This window comes from Sinohyriopsis cumingii, chromosome 2 (assembly GCF_028554795.1).
Source record: "Sinohyriopsis cumingii isolate HCF-2022 chromosome 2, ASM2855479v2, whole genome shotgun sequence".
Taxonomy (NCBI): Eukaryota; Metazoa; Mollusca; class Bivalvia; order Unionida; family Unionidae; genus Sinohyriopsis; species Sinohyriopsis cumingii.
The window spans coordinates 130,092,150-130,117,007 of NC_142962.1; the positions used below are offsets into that span (position 1 = coordinate 130,092,150).

The 24,858-nt window shown below is 35.7% G+C and overlaps 2 protein-coding genes across 2 annotated transcripts in view; one reads left to right on the plus strand and one right to left on the minus strand.

Moving 5' to 3' along the window:
* Window positions 1-23,778, minus strand: part of LOC149805831 (ras-related protein Rab-40C-like) — a 41,263-nt gene extending 17,485 nt beyond the window's left edge. Inside the window, exons 1-4 of the mRNA XM_089950545.1 lie at window positions 23,416-23,778; window positions 12,149-12,209; window positions 11,620-11,680; window positions 4,182-4,259 (exon numbers count right to left, since the gene is read on the minus strand). Coding sequence (XP_089806671.1) covers window positions 4,182-4,259; window positions 11,620-11,680; window positions 12,149-12,209; window positions 23,416-23,575 — 360 coding nt within the window. The 5' untranslated portion in view covers window positions 23,576-23,778. The remainder of the gene's footprint in view (window positions 1-4,181; window positions 4,260-11,619; window positions 11,681-12,148; window positions 12,210-23,415) is intronic.
* Window positions 23,779-23,852: 74 nt separating this feature from the next.
* Window positions 23,853-24,858, plus strand: part of LOC149805832 (uncharacterized) — a 44,432-nt gene continuing 43,426 nt past the window's right edge. The window contains exon 1 of the mRNA XM_089936891.1: window positions 23,853-23,937. Within this exon, the coding sequence (XP_089793017.1) occupies window positions 23,923-23,937 (15 nt within the window). The 5' untranslated portion in view covers window positions 23,853-23,922. The remainder of the gene's footprint in view (window positions 23,938-24,858) is intronic.

Sequence of the window (24,858 nt, forward strand, 5' to 3'; positions counted from 1 at the left end):
GAGACTCTGGTCTTTGCAGCCTGAAATACTGATTAGGTCTGTTCAGTGAGAATCTGACCTGATGGCTGGGCCTATAAAAAATTTAATACTGGAAATGGCTGCTTTACAGCCCTTAATAGAAGAAACAAGCATTGTTTCTCTTTGAAAAGGAAGAACAGAAAATCAGCCACTTCACTCAGAGCGGGGCAGCTAGGACTGACATGTTCATAAAATATTCTCCTGCTCGCATCATACACCTTAGACATCAATCTTCTCCTGGACTGAATGATGCACTTGGAAACTCTGAAAACATTTATTTGAGGAGAGACTGCTTGAGGCAAGTCAGGCACTGAGGTGGAGAATCTGGCTTGTTGTGAAGGAGAGGGCCCTTGTGCTGTGACAGGAGGTCCCTCCTCTGAGGTAAGGTCTTGGATGGTCCACCAGTAGATTGAAATGATCAGAGAAGATATCAAAATGAACTGAACAGTGGAGTGCTGGGCTTTGTGAAGAATCTGTGGGATCATCCTGAAATGTGGGAACGTGTAACTGAAAAGATGATCACACTTCAGGAAGCCCAGGCCTCTGGTTGGGGAATGGGGGAAAACAAAAAGGTGTTTTTTTTTTGTTTTTCAGTTTAGTGGCACATAATTCCACTAAAGGAGTCCTTCAAAGTTGGAACAGGGACTCTGCTAAGGAATAATGCAGCAACCATTCCATGAGAACTATCTTCCCTTTCCTTGATAGACAGTCATCTAAAATGTTCTTTCTACTTGGAATGTGGCGAACTCAGATAATTCCTTCTAAAGTTTCCCAGCAAGGAGGCTCCAAACCTTGATATTAAGAGAATATGCATGCCTCGTCTTTTAAGGTATGCAACCATTGATGTGTTGTTAGAAAAAACATCACACAGTGACTTCTTATATTTTGGACACAAGTCTGAAGGGCTAACAATGCTGCCCTTCTTTCCAAATTGTTGACGTGGAGGGTGCATTCTTTCAGGGACCATGAACCCTTTTAGAATCAGTCCTTCTAGCTCTAGATGAGTGCCCCACCCTGAATCTGATGCATCTGTGAACAGACAGGAGTGGGATTAGGGTGTGTGGGTGCATGGGGACTCCAGCATGAAACCAGTCCTAATTTGTCCACCAAATCAGATGCTGTAATATCCAACCTAGAGAAATCAGCATTTGAGGGGTCCCTGTGTGGTTTCCATGCCAACAAAAAGAGAAACTGGAGAGGATGCAAATTTGGTCTGCCATGATGGAACTGGGCAATTGTGGAGTTCAAGGTTCCCAGAGAGAGAGTGAAAACAATGAACTGAAGTGGCTTTTACTCTCAGTGCCTCCAATAGGGACAGGATCTTGTCTACTCTGTCCCAAGGGACACATAATAATCCTGTGATGAAATTCATCCCTCACATACTAAATCTTGAGAAGGAATGAGCTCCTATTTTCTCTAAGTTTGGCAGAAGTTATGGGCCAGCAGTTATTGTGGATCAAACTGTCTAAATATTGGAGGATTGGGGATGCCTAGTGGCCTTAAATGTGATGCAACAATTCTGGGTGTGGCGGTCAGTCAGGTCAGGTGGAGCTTGAAAGTGGAAGACCTCCTCATCCAAGTAAAACCAGAGGTACCTCCTGTGAACAGAAAAGGTAAGGATGTGAAGGCATGCATCCTGAAAATTAACAAAGGCTGCAATTACCAGGTCTTATGGCATTCCTGACTGAGGCTGTGGTCTCCATCGTGAATGGTCCCTCCAGCAGAAATCTGTTTAGGAAGGAAAATTCAATAACTAGACAAAACTTTACAACTTTATTATGAACCAAGAAAATCCAGGAGTAAAAGGCCAAAGACTGGTTGCTTCACACCATTTCAAAAGCAACACTCCGGAAGAAGATAATGAAAATCTTTCTTTAAGTGCATCAGATTTAACTGGTGGAAGAAAATTGGGAACCTTAATAAGGAGGATCCTGAGACCAAAGCCAGCAGACATCTTTAAGATGGTTTTAACTATGCTCTAGTAAAACCTTGGATGTGTCCTGAGCAACATCCTTGCAGTGGTGGATAAGCTCCAGTGACAAGACCATGAGGGGCCCCGAGTGGCCGAGTGGTCTAAAGCGCTCTTCGTTACGGATCACTGCCATCTCACCTCTGTCTGCGGCGGTTCGAGTCTAAGATTCAGCCAATGTGGGTATGTGAGAAAGCTTGCCAGCAGCTTCTCGTGGGTCGGTGGTTCTTTCCGGGGTTTTCTCTGGTTCTTCCTCCACCATTAATACTGGCCGCCATGTATAGCCTATCATGTGCTGCAAAATGGCGTTAAACCCCACAACAACAACAACGACAAGACCATGAACAAGGACAACACCTGCCTAAGTTTTAGCCACTGCTTCCAACAAACAATGAAGAACCACTGGCAAGTGACTCTTTTTTTAGCAGGCTAAATGAGACTTCTACAAAGAGGTGAGCATATAAGGCAATGTTTACTAGAGACCTAGTCTTTTGCTCTAAAGATTCAGGAGTTTTCACTGGAAGGCAAATCCAGGTCCCCACAGAAATGACAACTTAAGCAGCTTCAGCATCCATGGCAGGCAGTTTAGTGGACCAAACCAGGAGATGGACCTTATAGCTAGAAGCAGCTACCAAGGGTTGCAATGCAGGATCAGGGGTGGGGGAAACAGACCACCCCCTACATTGTTTAACAAAGTACTGGTAAGAACTCCTTAATCATAATGGAGTGAGGAAGCAACAAGAGATCTGGTCAAGAGTTTGACCCAGAAAGTTTTTCCAAACCGTAAAGAAATTTGAGTTACCAGGATCTAAACATTTGGGACACAGATCACTGAGCAAGAGTGATAAACCTCATTTACTGCATCACTGAAGACCAGCTCTCTTCCTCCTCTTCGTCTTAACCAACAGGTGAGAGAGGGTTGGGAACCAGAAGGTGTTACCGCATGAGGCTGTTCTGTATCATACTCATCCATATCGATGAGGACAGAAAGGGCATCTTCATCCCCCTCTCTCCTGGGAGGAAGGACTACATGATCATCTCTGTTGCGGGGGAAAAACGTGGAGGGAAGAAGAACTTGAGCCAGAAACTCCTCCTACAAATTTAACAGAATGTTCTTAGCAGTGGATGAGGGTGACTCTCCATCTACCTGTAGCTTTTGCAAGACAATGTAGGTCCACAACCCACAGCTATGACCTCAATACCAAACAGACGAGGACCAGACGACCATGAGTGCATGTAGGGAAAGGGCCAATCGCTTCCCTGTGGCGGAAGGCCCAACATCCTGTATTGATATAGAGAGATAATATGGAGGTGGGATGCCAACTGAATCCTCTTCCCTAATCTGGCATCTGTAACCAATTCCCAGTCCCCCACAGGATGAAACTGCAGTCTGGAGGGGTTTCTTTTTTACTCTGCCAAATCCCTATCTCAGTGCTGTAGATGCTCCAATGACAGGTGCTTTGTCCATGACCAGTCATCCCTATAACATTATCAAGAATTATGTTAAAGCTAAAAACTGCTGAATAAAACAAAGTTGATAAACCAAAACAAATTCAAGGTAAAATTAACTTTTGAGACGCACTAAAAACATTCATGTCTATATCATTGTGTTGTCGTGTAGCTGAAATGGTGGACAAGGGAAGAGGTGTGGAAAAGAGGTTTATAAGAACAAAACAGTTTACACCAAAATTATTTTCCTCAGTGCCCCAAACACTTGTTGCATCATTTATAAAAACTGCTTCTAAAATGATAAAACACATATACCAGATTTTGCAATAAATGTTCAATTTTTTATATTTCAGATTTTGAAAAAATACCAAAAGTTTGAATTCAAGCTGGAAAATAAAATCAACTTTCTTAATATTTTTCTGACCTCAGAGTTTTATAAGTTAAAATTTTTAAAAGTTTTAAAAGGTTCAAAATTTAAGTTTTACAGATTCATATAAAAAATTATCTTCAAGTCGACATAACATTTCTTTACTGAAACTTGGGTCGACTGACCCAGGACCTTTAGCTAAACTGGTTAACCAGTTGTTGTTTTTTTATAGCAACATCAGCATACTGTATACACCTCCTTTCCAAATTGGAAACTGATTATATTTAATCCTTGAAAGTTACAAATAGAAATGTCTTCTTGAAAAATGTCAGTTAAAATGGGAAGGTAAAAATTTCTCCAGAGAAATGAGTTAATTACCTCATCTATCTCCTTGATCCACCTATCGATGCCATCAAAGGACCACTTATTTGTGATGTCATACACCAGTAAAATACCCTGGAAAAAGACAAAAAACATAATTGGAGTTTACAATAACATTTTGTGGCACAAATCAGCATCTTAAGCAGTGTTCAATAAACCACACAAAACAGGTCACTTATTCAAGTTTTGGTGTACACAGCTTATTCCTAAGATGCACATACAATATATGTATGGGGACATAAGTTAAAAGGAGTGGAAATCATAGCATCATTATAATTTTTAAGTAATGATTGATAATATGTGCAAATAAGTGTCCCTTGAAAGGACAGATGCTCTACTGGCAGAAAATTTCTTGTAATTAAAGAATTTTTGTTTTCCTTTTAACTGTGGATTGCTGACACAGCCTTTGATATTCTTCTGTAATAAAATAATTTTCAAATTAACTGCTGTGGTGGACTTAATTGATATCACCTTGGAACCATTTTCATTTAGGCCCAACAAAGCATGATAAGAAGTATTCATGTGGAAACCCCATACTGATATGGCTTTCCATTCTGGAGAAACAACTAAAACAAGATTTTCATGATGGATGTCATGGTGGCCATATTCATTATCAGACTGGCACCATTTCTATTTAGTACCAATCAAACATCATAAGAAAACTTTTGGTGAAAGCATAATGTCGATATAACCAGTCATCTATCAGAAGTAGTGATAACACGATTTTCGAGATGGTCACTGTAGCTGTCTATTAAAAGTCAGATTGGCACCATTTTTATTCATGACCAACTAAACATCATAAGAAGTCTTTCAGTGAAAACCCCATGCGGACATGACCAATAATTCACAAGTGATAATTAGATTTTCAAGATGCCCACTGTGGTAGGTATATTAAATGTCTGGCACTGTTAGGACAAATTAGACAAATTAGACATCATAAGAACTGATAACAAAATTTCTAAGATGGCCACTATTGTGGCCACACTGGACGTCAGATCAATACCGTTTTCATTTTAGACTAGCTACACATCTTAAGAAGTCTTTTGGTGAAAATCCCATGGCAATATTACTTATCATTCTCGATAAACAACTACAACAAGGTTTACATGAAGACCACTTTAGTGATATATTGGACATCAGATTGTTACCATTTTCATTTAGACATAATAATAAGTCTTTCAGTGAAAACCCAATATTTATATGAACATTCATTCAGGAGAAGACATAGCAAGATTTTTCAAGATGTCCCTGTGGTGACCATGCTGAACATAAGATCAGCTCCATTTTCATTTTGGACCAACATCATGAAAAGTCTTTTAGTGAAAATACCTTGTTGACATGACCATCTGTTTATGAGGAGTAGCCATACTGGACATAGGATTGGCCCATTTTCATTTAGGACCAACCAAACATCACAAGTCTTTTATTGAAAATGCCATGTTGATATTACCATCTATTCTGAGAAAGTAGCATAACAATATTTCATACTGGATATCCAAGAGACAACAATTCATTTAGGATCAACTAGTCTACTGAATGAATGTGTGTGTAAAATTTCATGGCAATCCTCCAGGTAGTTTAAGAGTAGGTAGCAACAACAGATTTCAGCTAATGGAAACCAGATGACAGACAACAGACAATCTAATAAGATCTTCTGGTTTATGATCCTGATGATATAAGCCCATACTGCAATTCTGAACACACACGATCAAAACTATGGCTTCCGGAGTGGTAATAAGCCCAACCAATCACATGGAGAATCACCCCATAAATATGCACACACTTCACTCTTTATTGAATCCTTCCATGAGTTTGAGGATACAAGTCCATATTTCAAATTTGATTTAAATTGGTTCAGAAATGTATGGCTTCCTGAGTGGCAACATGCTTAGCTAATCAGCTGCAAGACTAAATCCTAAATTTGTGTTGATCTCACTCACTACTGAACATGTGCAAGACCTTGATCATATCAGCATCAATTCCACGTTTTAACAATGTCAGATCATAAATATGGCCTCGAGAGTGGTAGAAAACTCAGCAAAACCGTGTCAAGACCACCTCAATACTATGCATGGATCTCACTCATTACTTACCTCATCTGGAAAATACAAGCGCACATTCCATGTTTAATCAGAATCATATAAACATTCTGCATCCAGTGTGATAACAGGGTCAGCCAATCAAGTACAAAATCACTTCATTAATATGCACACATTATCACATTCGTCTGAAATAATCATGATATAGATCAATGTTACAAGCTTGATTCAGACTGGATCAAAAACAGGGACTCCACAAAAATAACAGGCAAGTGTTGATGGACAGATAGATGTATGATGGGTAGCATAAGACAGACACATGGTCATACCATAAATTCACTTGACCTTATAACAAAAAAAAATCATTCTGCATCAGAATGAGATATGTTCCAATAGACTGAATGACTTAATAATGAAGGGTCAATCAAGTACGTATTTCTTGCTTTAAAAAACAAACACAGTAGGACCTGTCCTGAAAGACCACTCCTTCTGCAAAAAAGAATGGTCACATGAGACAGGTGGTCTCTCATAACAGGCCACAACACTATATAACCAATAAATCTCTACATGGAGATCCTGATCTCTCAAAACAGGTTGTGTCTCAAAACAGTGGATCCTCACTGGTTTTATTTTAGCATAAATGGCTGAAATGCAGATGACACTGAACAAGTTGGTTCTAAAAAAATTGAAGAATTAATAAGTATGTAGGAACTATTGTCAGAGTCAATGCAAAGGAATGATTCAGGCATAATAGTAACCGTTGAATGTTATTTTGCCTCTTCTTTGCCATGCCACCCCATGCCATTTGCTTTAACAAAATGTATCAATAATTAAATCAAAATGTTGACTTAAAAAAAGGAAAGTGAAATGTTACAAAAGTTTTATATTCTGTAATAAATTCTGGTACTAATTTGATTATCATAAATGCCTGAAAATTATATTGGTATCATCGAAATTCTCATCCACTGATCATCTGTAAATACCCCCCCCCATCAAATTCACATAATTTTTCAGAAGAAGTCTATATATAGTACAGGTGAATTGCACTGTATAGTAGGCATAAACCTAAAATCAATTTATCACTGTTGCCACATGGGTAATACTGAATGTAAATGAGATCTCACAAGACCAAATATTTAAACTTAACCCCTACAAGTTAAACAATCTGAGGTGTGAAGCATGTAATTTTTTATAATTTTAAAAGTTTCCTCTTGAATAGATCAGTCACAGGATGTGTGTTTAGTCAATCTTGAAAAGTATAGTAATTTGGCAAAAAAGTAAGGGAACAAAATTAGTTGTCTCTTCCTATACAGGTTTAACAGTGTTTTATCTTTTTTAAAGATCTGACAAGAAAACAGGCAAAAATAAGCAAAAAATATCTTTAAAGTGACTATATTAAACATAATAGATTTTGAAGTTTCTGAAATCACTTGTCCCTATTTTCACCAAATTGAACCAATTTTGGCTGGAGATAAGTCCAGCATGGACCCTGTAATACAAACAATATTATTAAGGAAAAAAATCCATTTTTATTTAACCAAAAAATATTGATGTGCTATACTTTACAGAATTATTTTTTAAATACTGATTTTCCATGCAAATGTTCTGGAAATATAACATCAGATACAAGATCACTACTATAATAGGTGAGGATCTCGTTCATTATCAAACTATTGGAGATCTTGATAATATATGCCCATTTATAAGTTTGATCAAAACTGGACCAGAAATATGGCCTCCAAAGCAGTAACATGATATAAATGACATGTGATGAGCACAATACCATTTCATCAGTGATTTTTTCTACATGAGGAATACCTCTCTCCAAGACAGGTATAATGTTCCCAAATGTGTGGCACTTTTATTCTGCATATTTTGCTAAATGTACAGGATGTGCTGATTTACGTAATATTTGAAGTCTATATATGGAATCTTCCATTAAGAAATGTGGGACTGCAGGGCAGCTTTGGCTTCTGTCATTACTGAAATCATCTGAGATCCAGATGATATAACCTCACATCCCAAGTTTGATCAAAGTTGGACCAGAAATATGGTATACAGGCAAGGAACAAGCCAAACAAATGCAAAACCACTTCATTAACCCTTTACCTCATAGAGCATAGTGACAAAGTGCAGCTCACTATAAACAGAACACGTCACCTGGTCGACCGCATACGCATAGCCTGCCTGTGAACTGTTAAGCAGTGTAGTGTATGTTGTGTTTAACAGCAATTTTAACCATTTTACATTTTTGGTACACATTTATTATATGTGGAACAATTTAAGAGTAAAGTCCGATTGTTATAGTTGTGCAATTATTTATCATGGAAGAATCTGTTATGTGCTTTAAAATCTGGAGAGAACTCATTCACCGTCATGTCAGTGAGGCCGTGTGACCAACCGTAGCTGCCATTTCTCATACTGGAAATTTAAAGTTTTTTGTCTGTGTCTACATCACTAAATCATCTGAATTTGATAATTTATAAAAACTAATTGCTGCCTACATCAATATCAGAGCCTTTACCTAGGTTACTGAATCTTTCATAGTTGTGATTCTAATCGTGAAAACTTCTTAAGTACTGAATGAAATCCGCGACCGCCATTTTGGAGAGTGGAGATTACGACCCAGTTACTTTAAATAGCAGATATCGACCAGTACATAAACAGTGACCACGTGATCTGACATAATTGTCATTCGCAGAAATGAATGTAGTATCTAATAAGGGGTTTTCACCGAAGGTGGCGCTACGAAATCCGGCTTAAAATGGCTGATGTTTACAGCCAACGTCAAAAGGCGCTTCCATGGGACTTTTGTAGAGGCGTCAAAAGGCGCTTCGATGCGACTTTTGTAGAGGCATCCAAAGATGGTTGTACGAGGTAAAGGGTTAATATCCATGAATCTCACTCATCAATGAACTTGTCATTGATCTTGATTACATAAACTTATATTCCAAGTTTGATCAAAATCATATCAGAAATATGGCCACCAGTGGTAACAAGCAATCAAGGAAGGATGGATGATGGATGTAGGTCCTTACCATAAATTCACTTGGCTTTCTGGCCAGATTAGTTAAAACTAGCTGTGGTTTCCAAGCCAACCCTATTGTTAGCCTGCTGACCCTAAACATTATTCCTCTCTTAAAAAGTTTTTTTGTGGTTATAATGTTGTAATCAGTTTTGATTTTTGTTTAATTCATTAGTTCTGGGCAACACTATATGCATTAAAATATTTAAGATGGTTTTTGTTCATGGCTGTGTCTCGTGTCTACCAAATAGAGACAGCATGATAAAATGAGTTACCTGAAGAGATGACATTCCACCATATAAAGAGCATTTTTAGGAATTCAAGATAAAACCATTTGTTCTTTTTAATTGTGGAGTGTTGAAACCATCTCTAATATTCCTGAGCAATAAGATTTTCAAATAAGCCTCTGTGGCAGCAATACTATATGAAAGACTGGCACCATTTTCATTCAGGATCAAGTAGTCTTCCAGTGAAAACCAAATGTCAAATGTGACCTTCCATTTAGCAAGAATAGCAGTAAAAAGATTTTCACAATGTCTGCCAATGTGGCTATAGTTGATTTCATATAAGTACCATTTTCATTCAGTACCAACTTGGAGTAGTGACAAATTTTTAAAATGGCTGCTGTGATAGCTATATTGGATATCATATCAGCACAATTAAATTTTACTCAAACAAACTAAACCTTGTGAGGAATGCTTGCTTCAAGTTTCACTGCAATCCTCCATATAGTTTAGGAGGATAACACTCTTGTGCTAACAGACAGGTGTCTGATTACAGATGACAGACAACAGGCCATCCCATAAATGCCAGCCCATTAAGATCTTCTGGTCTATAAATATGGCTACTTCATGGGCAATGTGCTAATTGTAGTCAGCTTGAAATCTTTTGCTCACTGAATCAACTTTATAACGATGAATAGTTGTTGTTGTTTTGGGTTTAACACCATTTTTCAGTGCATGATATACTGCAGCCAGTATAAATGATGCAGGAAGAACCCTGGAAAACCCTGGTAAGAACCACTGACCCACTGCAAGTTACTGGCAAGCTTTCTCACATACACACACTGAAGGAGACTGAGACTAGGAAACCATGCAGACAGAGATGGCAGTGTTCAGTAATGGCAAATGCTTTAGAGCACTTGGCCACTTGAGGCTTCTGTCGAATAGTTATGATGTGTTAAAACTTGCAATAATTCAAACTACTATTATTGCCATGAAGAACATCAAAAGTCAAGTTAAGCCAAATAGTGTTTCTCTGTAAAAGGCTGTTTTTCATAGATAGGATTAAAGCAAAAAGTGTTAAAAAATTCTCAATCAAGTGGACCAAGCTTACTTTTGGAGAGCATGAAACCAGAAACATGCAATTTTTTAGACCCTGTGCATCAAATGTGAATCCTCATATGTACATGAGGCTCTGAAACTTAACAAAAAATCAGAGCATTTTTGACCATGCCAATGGCTGCCCACAGAAAAGATTTTTCTGCAAAGGATTATCATTTGGTAATATGAGATGGATAAAAAAGTAAAATACATGTAATAAAATGTTAATCCAATAGTAATCTTATGATAGTGGTTACTAATCTGAGTTACAATACAATAATCAAAATGATACTGTCACACACAGTCACTCTAGTACATTTGCAAAATGTGTCACATTGATATACAAATGCAATCTTTCAAAGAACTGAGAGACCTGGATAGTTTAGTGGTAACACATTTACTTTGCATCTTGGTGGTCCCAGGTTTTATTCCCTATTTTCACATGGACAATTGGTACGTGCCCACCCATCTATGATTGGTGGTTTTCTCAAAGGTTCTGGTTTCCTCCACATTCAAAAACTTCATGAAACCAACATTTGATACAAGAACACATATTTTAAATGGCAGAACTTGCTACAAAATAGAAGCTAAATGAATAGTTGCTTTTTGTTGGTTTTAACAGAATTTTTAACATTACTGGCTGTATCATGCCAAGGAAGTGTCATGAAGACACACCAAGGTATTTGACCTAGGCTGGTCTTGGATCAATATCAAACTGGTGACTTGTGGATTAAGAGTCTGATGTTCTACCAAAACAACTGCAGCATCTCCTGTTAAATGAATAAACAGAGACTGATATTTCACAAGTCTATTATGACAAACATAACAGATAACAGACAACTTACCTAAATGAGAATAAATATATATTTAATGTGAACAAATGAAATTGGAAATATTGCTAGTTTCTTTGCCTTTGAATTATATATAATGGTTAAATACATTTGGCTACTGACTTGCTGACAAAACTTGCATTGAAAACATTCCAGCAAATAAATGTCCTCAGATGTTCAACTTCAAACTTAATTTCACTTATTTTAGTAATAACAAACCTGAGCACCCCTGGAGTAGGACCTGAATATAGTACAGAATCTTCCTTGCCCTGATGTAACCCTGTGACAAAAGACAATTGACAATGTTATGAAGGAATATCAAAGCAATCAACATCAGAGATGCCACAAAAATTAAGTCAACACAAACACACATAAAATTATACAATCTGCATGAAATACAAGGTTGTAGCATGAAAATCCCATCAAAAGTCCTATTCAGAACTATGTAAGCACTTTCAAATTAGGAGTTTTAATGCAGATTTCAACTTATAAGTATTTGTATGGCTATGAATTAAGGGCATGCTTTGTCTCTCAATTTAAAAGATAAAACCTAAAACCCAGTGAGCTTATATGCAAAGACCATTTACTCTAATATATAAGTCATCATTTTTGTCAGTATGGTAACAAATTTGAGCTGAGTTCATCAACATTTTGAAGTACATGAGAGATTCAATAAATATATGTTCAACATAATATTCCTTCATTCTTACTATCGGCCTATTATGAAATAAACTAAATGAATGCTTACCAAAGCTGAAGCTTTACCCTTTTACCATCGAGAAGTATAATTGTGGTTTTGTGATCAATACCTGAAAAAGAGTACAAGAAAAGATCAAGATGTTCACAGTTTCTAGCAGGTACTAAATTTAAATAATATCTGTATTATCTGTAATTTCAAACATCTCATCTTAAAGAAAATCCACTGCCTGGTAGCCTGTGGCAACTTTTGACCAACTAAACAACTCAAAGTTACACCCTGGTAGCCTGTGGCAACTTTTGACCAACAACTCAAAGTTACACCCCAGTCAGATTTTGATGGCAATGATTTAAGTATCTCTGACCTAATGCAACATTAATCCATGGAATCTCTACTGTACATGAAATTAAGGTTGAAAAGAATATCTCATTTTCACATAATTCACAAAAAGCCCAAAGCTTTATTTTGAATAACCAAGTAATTAAATTGGAATTTCTGTAACAATATAACTTTTAAAAGAGTTTTAGTTGAACAACAATATTTTAATTTTCAGCATGATCGTTCAGCGGGCAACCAATTCTTTTCAACACTTCTGTACCCTTATATTGATAAGCCATTATTAAACCTTTTTTTGAGTTTATGGTAATTTGACATTTTTGGGCCATTAAAAAGGAAATGACTGCATGCAGAAATGGACATCAAGACTAGTGTACAGCAGAGATTCTATATGCTTCATTCTGGCATTCTGACATTAAAAAATAATGACAATATAATTAAGTACATACATGAAGGTTCAAGGATTAATGCTGAAGTTGACAAATAAGGTCAATTAATTAAGCATTTTTAACAAATATAAAACAAAGGAAAATCAAGCAAAAGTACCTGACATGCTTGCAAAGTAATATTTATAAAAATAATCATGTAAGTTAACAATTAGTTCACAAAGGAAAAATATAACATTTTGGCAATTTTTTTCTCAAGTATAAGTGATTGAACAGCACTCCCTCACTACAGTGCCCTTCATTATAACATGGTTCTGTCATATGGCTCTTCGCTATAACATGGTTCTTGTTATAAGGTCCTTCATTATAACATGGTTACTGTTATAAGGCCCTTCATTATAACATCATTACTGTTATAAGGCCCTTCATTATAACATGGTTCCTGTTCTAAGGTTCTTCATTATAACATGGTTTCTGTTAAAAGGTTCTTCATTATAACATGGTTACTATTATAAGGCCCTTCATTATAACATGGTTACTGTTATAAGGCCCTTCATTATAACATGGTTCCTGTTATATGGCTCTTCATTATAACATGGTTCCTGTTATAAGGCCCTTCATTATAATGTGGTTCCTTTTATAAGGTTCTTCATTATAACATGGTTCCTGTCATAAGGTTCTTCATTATAACATGGTTCCTTTTATAAGACCCTTCATTTTAACTAAGTTTCCGTCATATGTCAGGTTAGGTCATGGATCCTGTTTTATTATGTAATAGTTTTACGCGGGACACACTTTATTATAAGTCGGTTTCCCTCTAAAAGCAATTTACTCCATGGCTCCAATGGATAATATCATAATGTGATACAACCATATTTTCTAAAAAGACATTTTATTAAGGTCAAACTCCTTAATAGAATGTCTGTACACCTTGAGTTTCGAACAACACCGAATAACTAAAAGGCATGACCTGAAGAAGTTTATGTCATTGGGGATGAACCATCATTACCAATCTACAGGGTTATTATTAACATGAATAGGTAGCAAATTTCTGCTACATACTTATTAATACTGTAGTGATATGGCTTAACGTGTAGCAAATGTTTTTAACATAAAAATTACTTCCCTTTATTGTCTTCATTGCTCACTCATGTTGTTGTGTTGGGTTTATCATCATTTTTTCAGTGCATGATAGGCTATATCACAATACAAGGTGGCCAGTATAACTGGTGATGGAAAAACCTGGGTAAACCCAGGAAAGAACCACCAACCCATGGTAAGCTACTGGCAAGCTTTCTCACATACCCACACTGGCCAACCCCAAGACTCAAACCCACACGGAGTTGAGATGGCGGTGATCAGTAAAAATGAGCACTTGAGACCACTCAGCAATCCGGTGTTCCACTCACTTATTTAGGGCACTTTCCATTAACTTTGTGTGAAAATGAGTCATTCATGTGATCCATACACTCTTCAAAAAATGCTATTTACATAGATATGTGCTCACCTCCATCAATACTGTAATAGCACTCAAAAAAAAATCCAGGAATTTCCATAAAACCTTGATTCAACTTTAGTTCTAAAGCAACTTCAATTTAATATTGTTATTTTGTATTTTGAACTCTCGTCAATGATAAAATCAAAAGGTATTTTTCTTACACAGATAATAACAAATATTTTATCTGATGAGGGTAACTCAGTATGATAAACAATTCTCTCCTGAGGCCCTCAAACTACATGTAGATACAAGAAGAAGAAAAACAGGAAGAAAAAAAACCCAGAAAAATAACAAAGCAAGATTAATATATTAAGTATAAAAACACAAGGTGTATCTAATTAAAAATGAATTTGAGTGCATGTATTTCCAATATTTACAACAAAAAAAACTGCCTTTCGAAATAATACTCATAGGATTTTGTTTTGAACACATTTAGATTTGTTTTTGATCTGATTGCTTTGGTGAGTTCATTCCATACACTAACACCGAAGTAAATGAATTAAATTTTTAGTATTTGGGTTAGGAAATCGTCTTTTACAGTGACCATTTGTAACTTATCTAAGTTTTGGTCCTTGGCACTGCCTTCTGACTTAAAAATGAAACACAGTACCTAATTAATGTGGACAAGTTTCATTTTTTTTTACTTTGAACAGTAATATGGACTTTTGGTTGGCTAGTCAGAATTGAAATTTCAGTAATTTCAATTCTGATAATAGATTTCTGGATGATGAATCAAATAGTAAATTATGACAATTTTTGATACCCTTTTTTGAAGCTTGTGGAAATTTCTATCAGCTGCATTACCCCCAATTTTTCAGCAGTAGTCCAAAAGTAGGAAGAGTGAATGCATTGCAACAAAATTTCCATAAAAGGTAAATTCTTCAGTTTGCCACAGAACCAATGTGTTTCCCTTACTAGACACTTTATCAACATGAATGTCCAGTCAAGACTGAATGATCATGATGAGACTGTCCTGTTGTAGACATATCCTGCAGCAGCAAATATACATACATGTAGTAAGCATTCCCTACCAAAAGCAACAAGCCAGTCTACCAGAGGCTGCAAAGTGATCTACCATGAAAATACATCTTGCTGTATGTAATTGGACATGCATTAAAGCTTAGTACATATATCATTCCTTCAAAATGTTTTTTTTTCTTGGTGAATTAATAACTGCGTGTCATCAATCATTACTAAGTAAACAGTAAGATACACGGATTTCTTTACAGCAATGTTCTTTTCCACTTCCATTAATAAGTCACCAACACTGTCCTTCATTTGCTTAAAGCATGTGTCTATTCAATATAATTTTATCAATAATTAAATTATTACACTGGATGTATCTCGCTGAAGAGCAACACCTTTTTCTGAAAGTGGCACTTAAGGTTCATAACTCTTTGAATGTCTAACATTAAGGCAATCAACAGCATGTAATTCAAAACATACTCATGCAGGTGTGCAGGTCTTTTGCTGTGGCATTTGTGTCATTTGCAGACTTTAAATAGTTGCTAAAACTGACCTATTACACATGTAAACAGCATCATTCTCCAGCCTATGCCAATATACAGAATGAGGTTCCATAATTTCCAGTTCTGGTTCTTCTAAAACGTATACAATTTCATTTACACCCTACTCTTGTTGCCTGTTTTGCTAATAATGTGCTAAACTTGTCTCTAAATTTAAACATACACCTACACAAGTTTTCTTTCTGAGCATGACACTTGACCCATTAGTTGCCGAGGACACACATTTAGAATTATTTATTCCCATCTTGCTGAGGTAAACATAAGTAGCAGCTACACTTGTGTGAGAGCAGCCATCCTGTATAAAAATGTTTGCCAAGAAGTGGAGACAGGCTGCCCTTCTTTGAAATATGTACATGGATAATGACAGACACTTTTCAACAATGATATCAGTACTTACCCATTATGTAACATAAGAGCAACAAATTTGGATTTGTTCATGTCAGCTAAAACAGCACTAACCTATCAAAACTGATGATATAAACTGCTGGAACTCATTACCGTAATAGTCGTCTAAATTTATGTAAACCTTGTTAAATTCCTGTAACTCAAGTTAATTATTCATTTTTTTTTAGATCACATTTCATTTTTGGCACAATTGACAGTTCTGAAGAAAAATATAAAAATGTGTGTCTCGTGTTACAGATTCCTCATTCTTAATGTTCTCATGGAAAATAAAGTTCTCTGTACTCATGATCCTTGGAGACAGCGTCTCTCTACCTAGGACCTCAACATGCGCTCATGATCCTTGGAGACGGTGTCTCTCTATCTAGGACCTCAACACATTTGGATGCATCCTCATCAGACCAAACATTTTTCATTTTGTATTTTGGTATGATGCGTACATCTGTCTTCTGTCTCAATGATATCAAAATTACTTCCAATTAGAGAAATGCTTGTCTCCACAAATCATGTTTTTGATGAAAACTTGTTTCCATTGTGTTTCTGGATGATTCTAATGACTGACACATATATAAAAGAATTATTACTGATGTTGAGGATACACTGTCATCTGGCTGCTGCAAGCTAAGAATTATTGAATTGTTTAATAGAATTTTAGGCTTCATGGATTTTATCCTGCATTTCCCAACATTCTGAGTGCCTGGTATCTGATATTATCTGAATGCTTGATTTTATACAAATTAATAAGCAAGAAAGTGCCCTGTTAATTGCAACAATAAAATTTAAACTGGTTACGTAGTTTGCCAAACTTGTTTGCACAATAAGCATGTGTCTTTCCAATATAATTTTATCAATAATTAAAGTGGCACAAGACATCAAAACTAGACTGGATGTTTAAATCAGCTGTCTGTTTATGCAGAGATATGTTAGGAAACCTTGATCTTTATTTAACATCCTCCCCAATTAATTCAAGATAACTGATTCTAGCAGGTCATAATCTGACCCCTTAATGACATTCCACACCATTCATCCCATGTACCATTTAAGTACCTTAATGATTTTGAATGAACACTTTTATGGAATATATACCCATTACTCTGTGTCTAGTACACTGTCACAGACTGTTCACCACTCCTTTGGTCTACTTTAGAGAGAATATGGTTTCATTGTGATTGCTTCAGTGATTGGTTATTTCAGTGAGCGAGTCATTGGAAACATCAGTATCAATCACTACATCTCAGGCTAACCTGGGAAAGAAGCAATCAGAAGTGAAAACCATCAAGACAGTTAGGATTATACCACTAGGGACAGACTAATGCTTGGGGAAGAGCTGATGTTAGTTTTACATTGAGATGATGCTGCCTTCTACATATGCACCAACAATTTGAATTTCAGGTCAATAACTTATGGATACACAGGAGAAAATGCAAGCAAGCAAGCTTTAAACAACAATGTAATGTTTCTTGTTCATCTTTGTTGGAAAAATTAACAAAAATCTCCAAATAAGGATTTAATAAATTGGGTAAAATACTCCTTGTTTTGGAACTGTATTTTAAAAAAATATAATTGGATATTGTTTGGAACTGTGTTGTTTATAATCTGATTGGATATTGTAACTGTGTTTGTTAATATCATTGGATAATTTGCAAACACTGTAAAACATACACCAATGATAGTAGAATGATTTTTCTTTGTCATGATGTCAATCATGCTGTTCAGAAAGCATAAAATAACCTAGTGACTATGACCAATTTAGGGCAGTTCTAATGAGTCTTCTCATAGTTACCAAGCACAACCATATAAAATGCACACAAAATATCCTAACTTAACCCACTGACATTCTTATGTTTGTTTTTATAGGTTTTAATGTCATTTTAACACATCACTGGCGAAAACATTATGACAAAATGAGAGGAAAGTGCTCTTCACCCATATACACCAAGACAACCAACCTAGGCTGACCTGACCAGGCATCAAACCCATTACCTTAAGATTACAAGTCAGACACTCTACTAACTTATCCACCATGGCTCCATATCACACTGGATTATTTGCCACTGTATGCACCATCATAAAACATGCATTATGCTTACATCAGCAGTTATAGCTTGATAAATTTGCATTTCAAATGTTCTGCTTAATTTTAATGCCTTTAAATCTTTTTTTATGTGTTTTCAGCCAGATATTCATGTCAAATACACAAATGTGCTGATTATGTCATTCTATGCTTGGTGCATGAGACTGTAGTGTATTCATGACAACTAGAAAGTTTAGTTTACTTTTTGAATCATGACAATGTCCACTATTCATTTCAATATTAAATTCAATTAAATTACATGTATATTGCAGGTAATTAGCAACTTGTACTGTTAACTGCTGGTCTATATGTGGGTTAATCAACATAATGACACTCCATATGGCTTTGCGTAATGTAAATGACACCTTTCCCAAGCTGAAGTCTGAAATCAAATTTCCCAATTTGATGCTAATTATGTCAATATTAAAAAACTTGTGTTGTTAATGGCTGGCTAGCTAAGCCTTGATTGCTTCTGCAGAACATCCACTGAAGCCAGGTCCCATTCACAGTTCACAGTAGCTGCGATTTTGCATTACTGGATACTCCCCTTCCAATCTGTCTGATTCAATCTGGTACTTAAAATGTTGAATGATCATGGAGGACATCAGAGTATGGCACCCTGAGTGATCTCATGGGACATTTTCCTTACCCAAAATATCAGAGTCCCCATAAACTGAACAAATCCCTATCTTCTAATCAACATGGAGCAGGGATAATTTTGTTAAATCAATTAGGACTGCCTGGTAAAACCAATTTCTGTTGGATACCACAAAGAATTTTAATTCTGAAATATCCCAGTCAAATGTTATCTGCAATATATATTACTTGAATAGAACCATAATTTTACCCTTTTTTCCAAGCAGATGTCATCTTGATCATACAAAGGCTTGTCATTGCTTTAAGAGCATTTAAGTAATAATAATACATGTAGTTGGATTCTATAAGATAATGTGTATCATCAAAGAGTTGACATGCAAACAGCTCTTCCAATATCATAGCAATGGATATATATTCCTTCTTTAATTAGATCAACATTTTAGGATAGCTGTTTAGATAGTTGACAGTACACACATGTACTGCTCTTTATTCGTTATGTTATCCTTGGACTTATGTGGTCTAGCATGAAATGCTAAATGACTTCAATGACAATTTCTAATGAACTGAATTATGTTTTTTTACGACATTCTGTTTCATGCTTATTTTTTAATGAAAATGGAATATGTGTTTTAACAGTGTTTAGTCTGTAAGTTTGATGTGTGACAAAAGATGTCTATCTCTTAGAAAAGGACAGAATTTTAATACAACAATAAAACAAAATGAGCCATTTAATCGTGGAACACTTCTATTCCATGTAACACCAGTAAGGAAAACAAAAGAGTGAATTATTGCAATGCAGCCTAAATTTATACAATATTAGAGAAATAAACACTTGCATTTGTTGGCTGCAGATACTGTTTTTTTTAAAATATCAAAGAACATCAAAAATAAGAGTCCCGTGAAGGACTGACACTCTAATGGTGAAAAAAACTTCAGGAATTCAATAAAAGACTGATTCTTCCTTTTAAGTTCTGTGTGTCCAAGTCATCTCTGATATTCTTCAACAAGATTTTCAAATAAGCTGCTCTGGTGGACATACTGGATGTCAGATTGGCATCATTTTATTTTAGGACAAAGTAGACATCAATAGAAGTCTTTTGGTCAAAATTTCAAGATACAGTGATCATCAATTAAGGGGTATTAGTGACAAGATTTTCATGACAGGCATGTAAGCTGACAAACTGTATTTATGACTGGCATCATTTACATTTAGGACCAACTACCTGGTAGGTATCTTAAGAAGTCTAATGATGAAAACCATAAGTTGCTTTAGAAATCCATTTGGGAGTAGAGATAACAAAGTTTACAAGATTGCCATCATGGTGGCCACATTGAGGGTTGGTCATTTTCATTTAGGACCAAGCAGCCATAATAATTCTTCTGCTGAAAACCCATGTCAAAATGATTCAGCCTCAAGTAAATAGTTACAAGATTTTCAAGCTGGCCAAATAATGAATGCCAGAAGAGCACCATTTTAATTTATGATCAACACAAAACACTATAAAATAGTCTTTTAGTGGAAACTACATGATGATATAACCATTCATTCTGGAGCTATAGTTATAACACGACTTTCAAGAAGGACACTATGACAGCCATATTAGACTCAAGATCAGCACCATTTTCATTTATGACCAAGTAAACATAAGAAGTCATTTGCTGAAAACCTCATATCAATATGGCTTTGGAGTATAAAAATATTTTCTGGATGGCTGCTGTGGTGGTCATACAAGGATTTACAAATTTTACAAAGTCAGCTTATCCTGGGCAAGCTGACTGAAAAATTGAACTTGCCCCTGGATAATCTTAGTTTGTCCCAAACATAATATCCTAAAACATAATTCAAATTACAGTAATTGAAACTTGTATTCCCTTTATCTCTGTTGGCACCTTACAGCCATATACTGATAGTTCAACTTCAAGTTATGTCAAAATATACAAGTAAATAATACACATAGAAATGTAGATCTGAAAGAATTAGGATGCAGATATTGTTGATAGAGCAAGAGCAGACATACAGTATACTGGCAGATAAATGGAAAGGTAGAAGAGATTTTGGAAACAGCTACATTTTTATGAGAGAGAGAGAGAGAGAGAGAGAGAGAGAGAGAGAGAGAAAGAAATGAAGCAAGATGGAAATGATTTTTATTTAACTCAAGGTTTCTTGATCTCATAGGCTCACCTCAGAGTTCCTGCTACAAACTGAAAAAGATTCCGAATCTTTTCCAGACCAAAAAATAACAATTTCCAGACCCCTTATGAACTCCAAATCTGTATTGTAAAACCACTCCCAAACAAACAAAACCAGCAATCACATTATCAGTTTCTGGCTAATATGGTTGTAATGATGGAAATTTAAAGACATTTTCAGACTTTTTAGTCGCTTTGAATTTTTCAAGATATTTTTAAAATTTGGAAAGGCATATTTCAAATTTTAGACCTTTTCCTGAATTCCAGACCCATATGGGAACCCTGTCACCTTCAAATCTGTGACACACATCAAACTACTTATGAATTTGACTTTGAGAATGATTTGAGAATACTTATTGTTTTTGATTTAACTGTTTGATATCCAGTATATATGGAGCCTCCTGTCATTACATAAACAACATATCATAAATGCCACTATTGGTGCTGCATGTTCAGGACATCAATCGTGCTTGGAACAAAGTCCTCCTGATAGTTCACTGTTAGAGATTATGGCCTTTTATTACCAAATAAACACCTGTCAAAGAAATCTCACAAGTTGTAATTTTAGCAAGCAACACCTACTTTGGTGACATGTATCAAAAGCTGTATCAAGGAAGTACCTCTTCATTAGATTATGTTCATGTAAATCATTGAATGCAAAATATAAATATTATGTGACTGAAGATTTAGCCTAAAAAAAAAACTGAGTAGGTCTGAAACTTAAGGGGCAAAGCAATGCTGTGGAATCTGAAAAATGCTGTAAGGTCAACGTTGTTTTCTGACATCACTCATTTTTGTAAAAATAGGAATAAATAGTAAACCAAATAACATTTAACCAATACATGATGTATGTCTGCAAGTATGCAAATATTAAAACCATAAATTTGCAATCCTATTGGTTGATTATTGAAATGAAGCTAGAAATTGAGTAATTATGTCAAGAACATCCCTCTTTCTCAAAACAGATGCACCTCCATATTATGCATGATGCCATATTTGTTATTGGTGGTGCTGATTCAGTTGGAAAGGAGGGTCTAGGTAATTCCTATATTAACTTTAATGCTCAATAGTTACAATCTGTTATCTGCAACAATGAAATTCAGGCAAACAGCATAGAATGAAAACACTTTGTATGTGCTCTCATGTATATGTTACAGGGGTTGTTTCAAACAATTTATAAATCTTTCTCACTGTCATTTTGTAGCAATGTTTAAGAAAGTGCAAAAATTATATTCAAACTGACGGAGATAAAGAAGAGTGCTAAAGTTGCAAGAAGTGATAGTTAGCACTGAACAGTAGCCAAACATAAGAAAGTGTGATGCCTAGCTGAGTGCTTGTATAAGACCTTTCCTTGGCCTGACATAATTCAGTCTCATACTAATGAACAAACATGAGCTATATGTAGTGGTGTAAAGAAGGTAGAAAATTAAACTCAATTGCAACCACTGGATCTTCTCATTTGGAAATATAACCACTTCAGGTATACCCAATATGCTTCTGGGAAGGGACTGCAACTTTTACTGGTGGGACTCCTTGTTTTCCCAAAATAGGAGTCCTGGACTCCTAGTTTTAAAATCCTAGTGAGACCTCTGAATTTCTACAGGAGGTGAAGCAGTAGCATTATAAAATTGTTCACAAAAATGACTTAAAAATAAGGATTTAAAGGTAATTTGTTGCAGAAATGAGTATATTTTGCAGGTCAGCTATGTTGTTGCAGTACAAATAGCTTTGCATAAATTATATACAATGCAGCTGTGTGAAGCCTGTACAGAAGAGGTACAAAGCTGCCATGTAAATAGTCTTTCTCAGTTAAGGTACACAACTGTCATGCAAATACATCAGCATTATTTTAATCATTTCTCTGCCTCTCCGATGGACATACAGAAAATATCTCTCTCTTTTTGTGCAATACAACTAAAACCCTTCACACATTTAATTCAGACACTGGGTTGGGACTCCCTAATTTTTATTTGGTCTCGCCAGTTTTGGTGCCAGAAGTCCTTGACTCTCAATTGTCAAAGTCGAAGAAACTCCATGTTTATGTATTTTCTATTACATTTTCTTATTTTCAGGTAAGCCTGAAACAAAAATATCATGCCCTGTGGTACCATAATGTAATTCTGATACTACAAATCGTCCGAATGAATTATACGGTATAATTTTGTCTTTAATCATTTGCAATCATGTGGCCAAAATACATTATGTAATTACATAAGTCGTATAATTAACTTTCAGAAATCCCCATGCGGATTCGTTAACAACTATTTACAGTCTTTATTGAGCAGAGTTGATTCTGATGGTGTACTCACCACAGTTGGAGAAGCCGAATGGCGACTCTGAAGAACCATTATCCATCCCACTAAGAAGTTCCTCCTTTCCTACATCACTGTCCCCTACCAAGAGAAACTTTAACATGTAATCATAGCTCTTGGGAGACCCTGCCCCCATGCGAGGCGAACGAAAACTCATCGCAGTTCCACCACAGCACAAATTTTCTTAAAGGTGTTACTGTCTAGCCCATGGTTGATTAGAAATCTGAGATCCGTAAATCGCATAAAAACGGACTAATTAGTCTTTTCCTTATCCCATATATTTTAAATTTATACTGTCAAGTAATATAATGAAGAGGCCCCTAAATTAACGATGTACACATTGTTTTCCTCCATGGTCGATTTTCTGTAACTTTGTTGTGCGCATGACGGAAGATTAAATCCGGAAGTATTCAATGAATTGCACAAGCGAAGAGCGGGTAGTTCGGATAGGGATTAGCACGCTATTTTGAGCTCTTCTTGATCTGCACTATTTTTGGCTTGAAAATGGACAAAAAAGATGTAATGGAAATACATAAATTTTTTGATTATATATGTATACCTTTTCAGATTTAATTTTAAAAAGTTGTATAGATCAACTGAACTGTTTAGTCTTAACTACAGTACTGTCGAATATGTCAATGTCTGATTCACAACTTTGGTTCTGATTCAGCTTATTGGTTATTACTCAGAGGCGCAAGTCACTGCTCGTGTCGGTTTTGATGTGATCTTCCAGTACTAAATAGTTCTTGGCAAAACTAGTTATTTGGCTCTTTATATGTACACATGTAATTCAACTGGGAAAGACTTAAACTTCAAAGCCTGGGTTAAAAAAAAAAAATTCAATTTCGACTACACGATTCATCCAACACCTGCCCAAATCCATCAAAATTATGATGTAAATTAAGGAAAAATACCCCAAATCACAAGAAAACATTGGAAAGAGTACTTTTTAATTTTTTTTTATTATAGAAACACAACGAATTGTGCCGCTTGTAGTATTTACATCGGCTGGAAATGATACAAGGGAGACAAATCTTAGTAGATTCATCGACAATGCAGCTGGTTACCAAGTCAAAACAGACCCAGTCAGAAGTTTCCAAGCGAAAACATGCTCATTGTGAAGTAAATAATAGACCGTCAATGCATACAATGAAGATTAAAAATATAACATGTACACAACATAATAAATATTTTTACATGTATTCTTGTCTATATTCACAATTTGTTGTTGCTATGTGCTCTAGCAAGATAAGATTTCTTTTATTTCAGACTACATAGTCCATACATCTAAATTAAAATATAGATATAAAGTAAAAACATTGTAAACATATAAGAACATATATATCATGTACAAGTTTACAGATACAGAAACACAATTAACTGCACAATGCATTGTTAAGAATTTAATTAAGTGGCACATTTAAATAAATGTCATAGTTC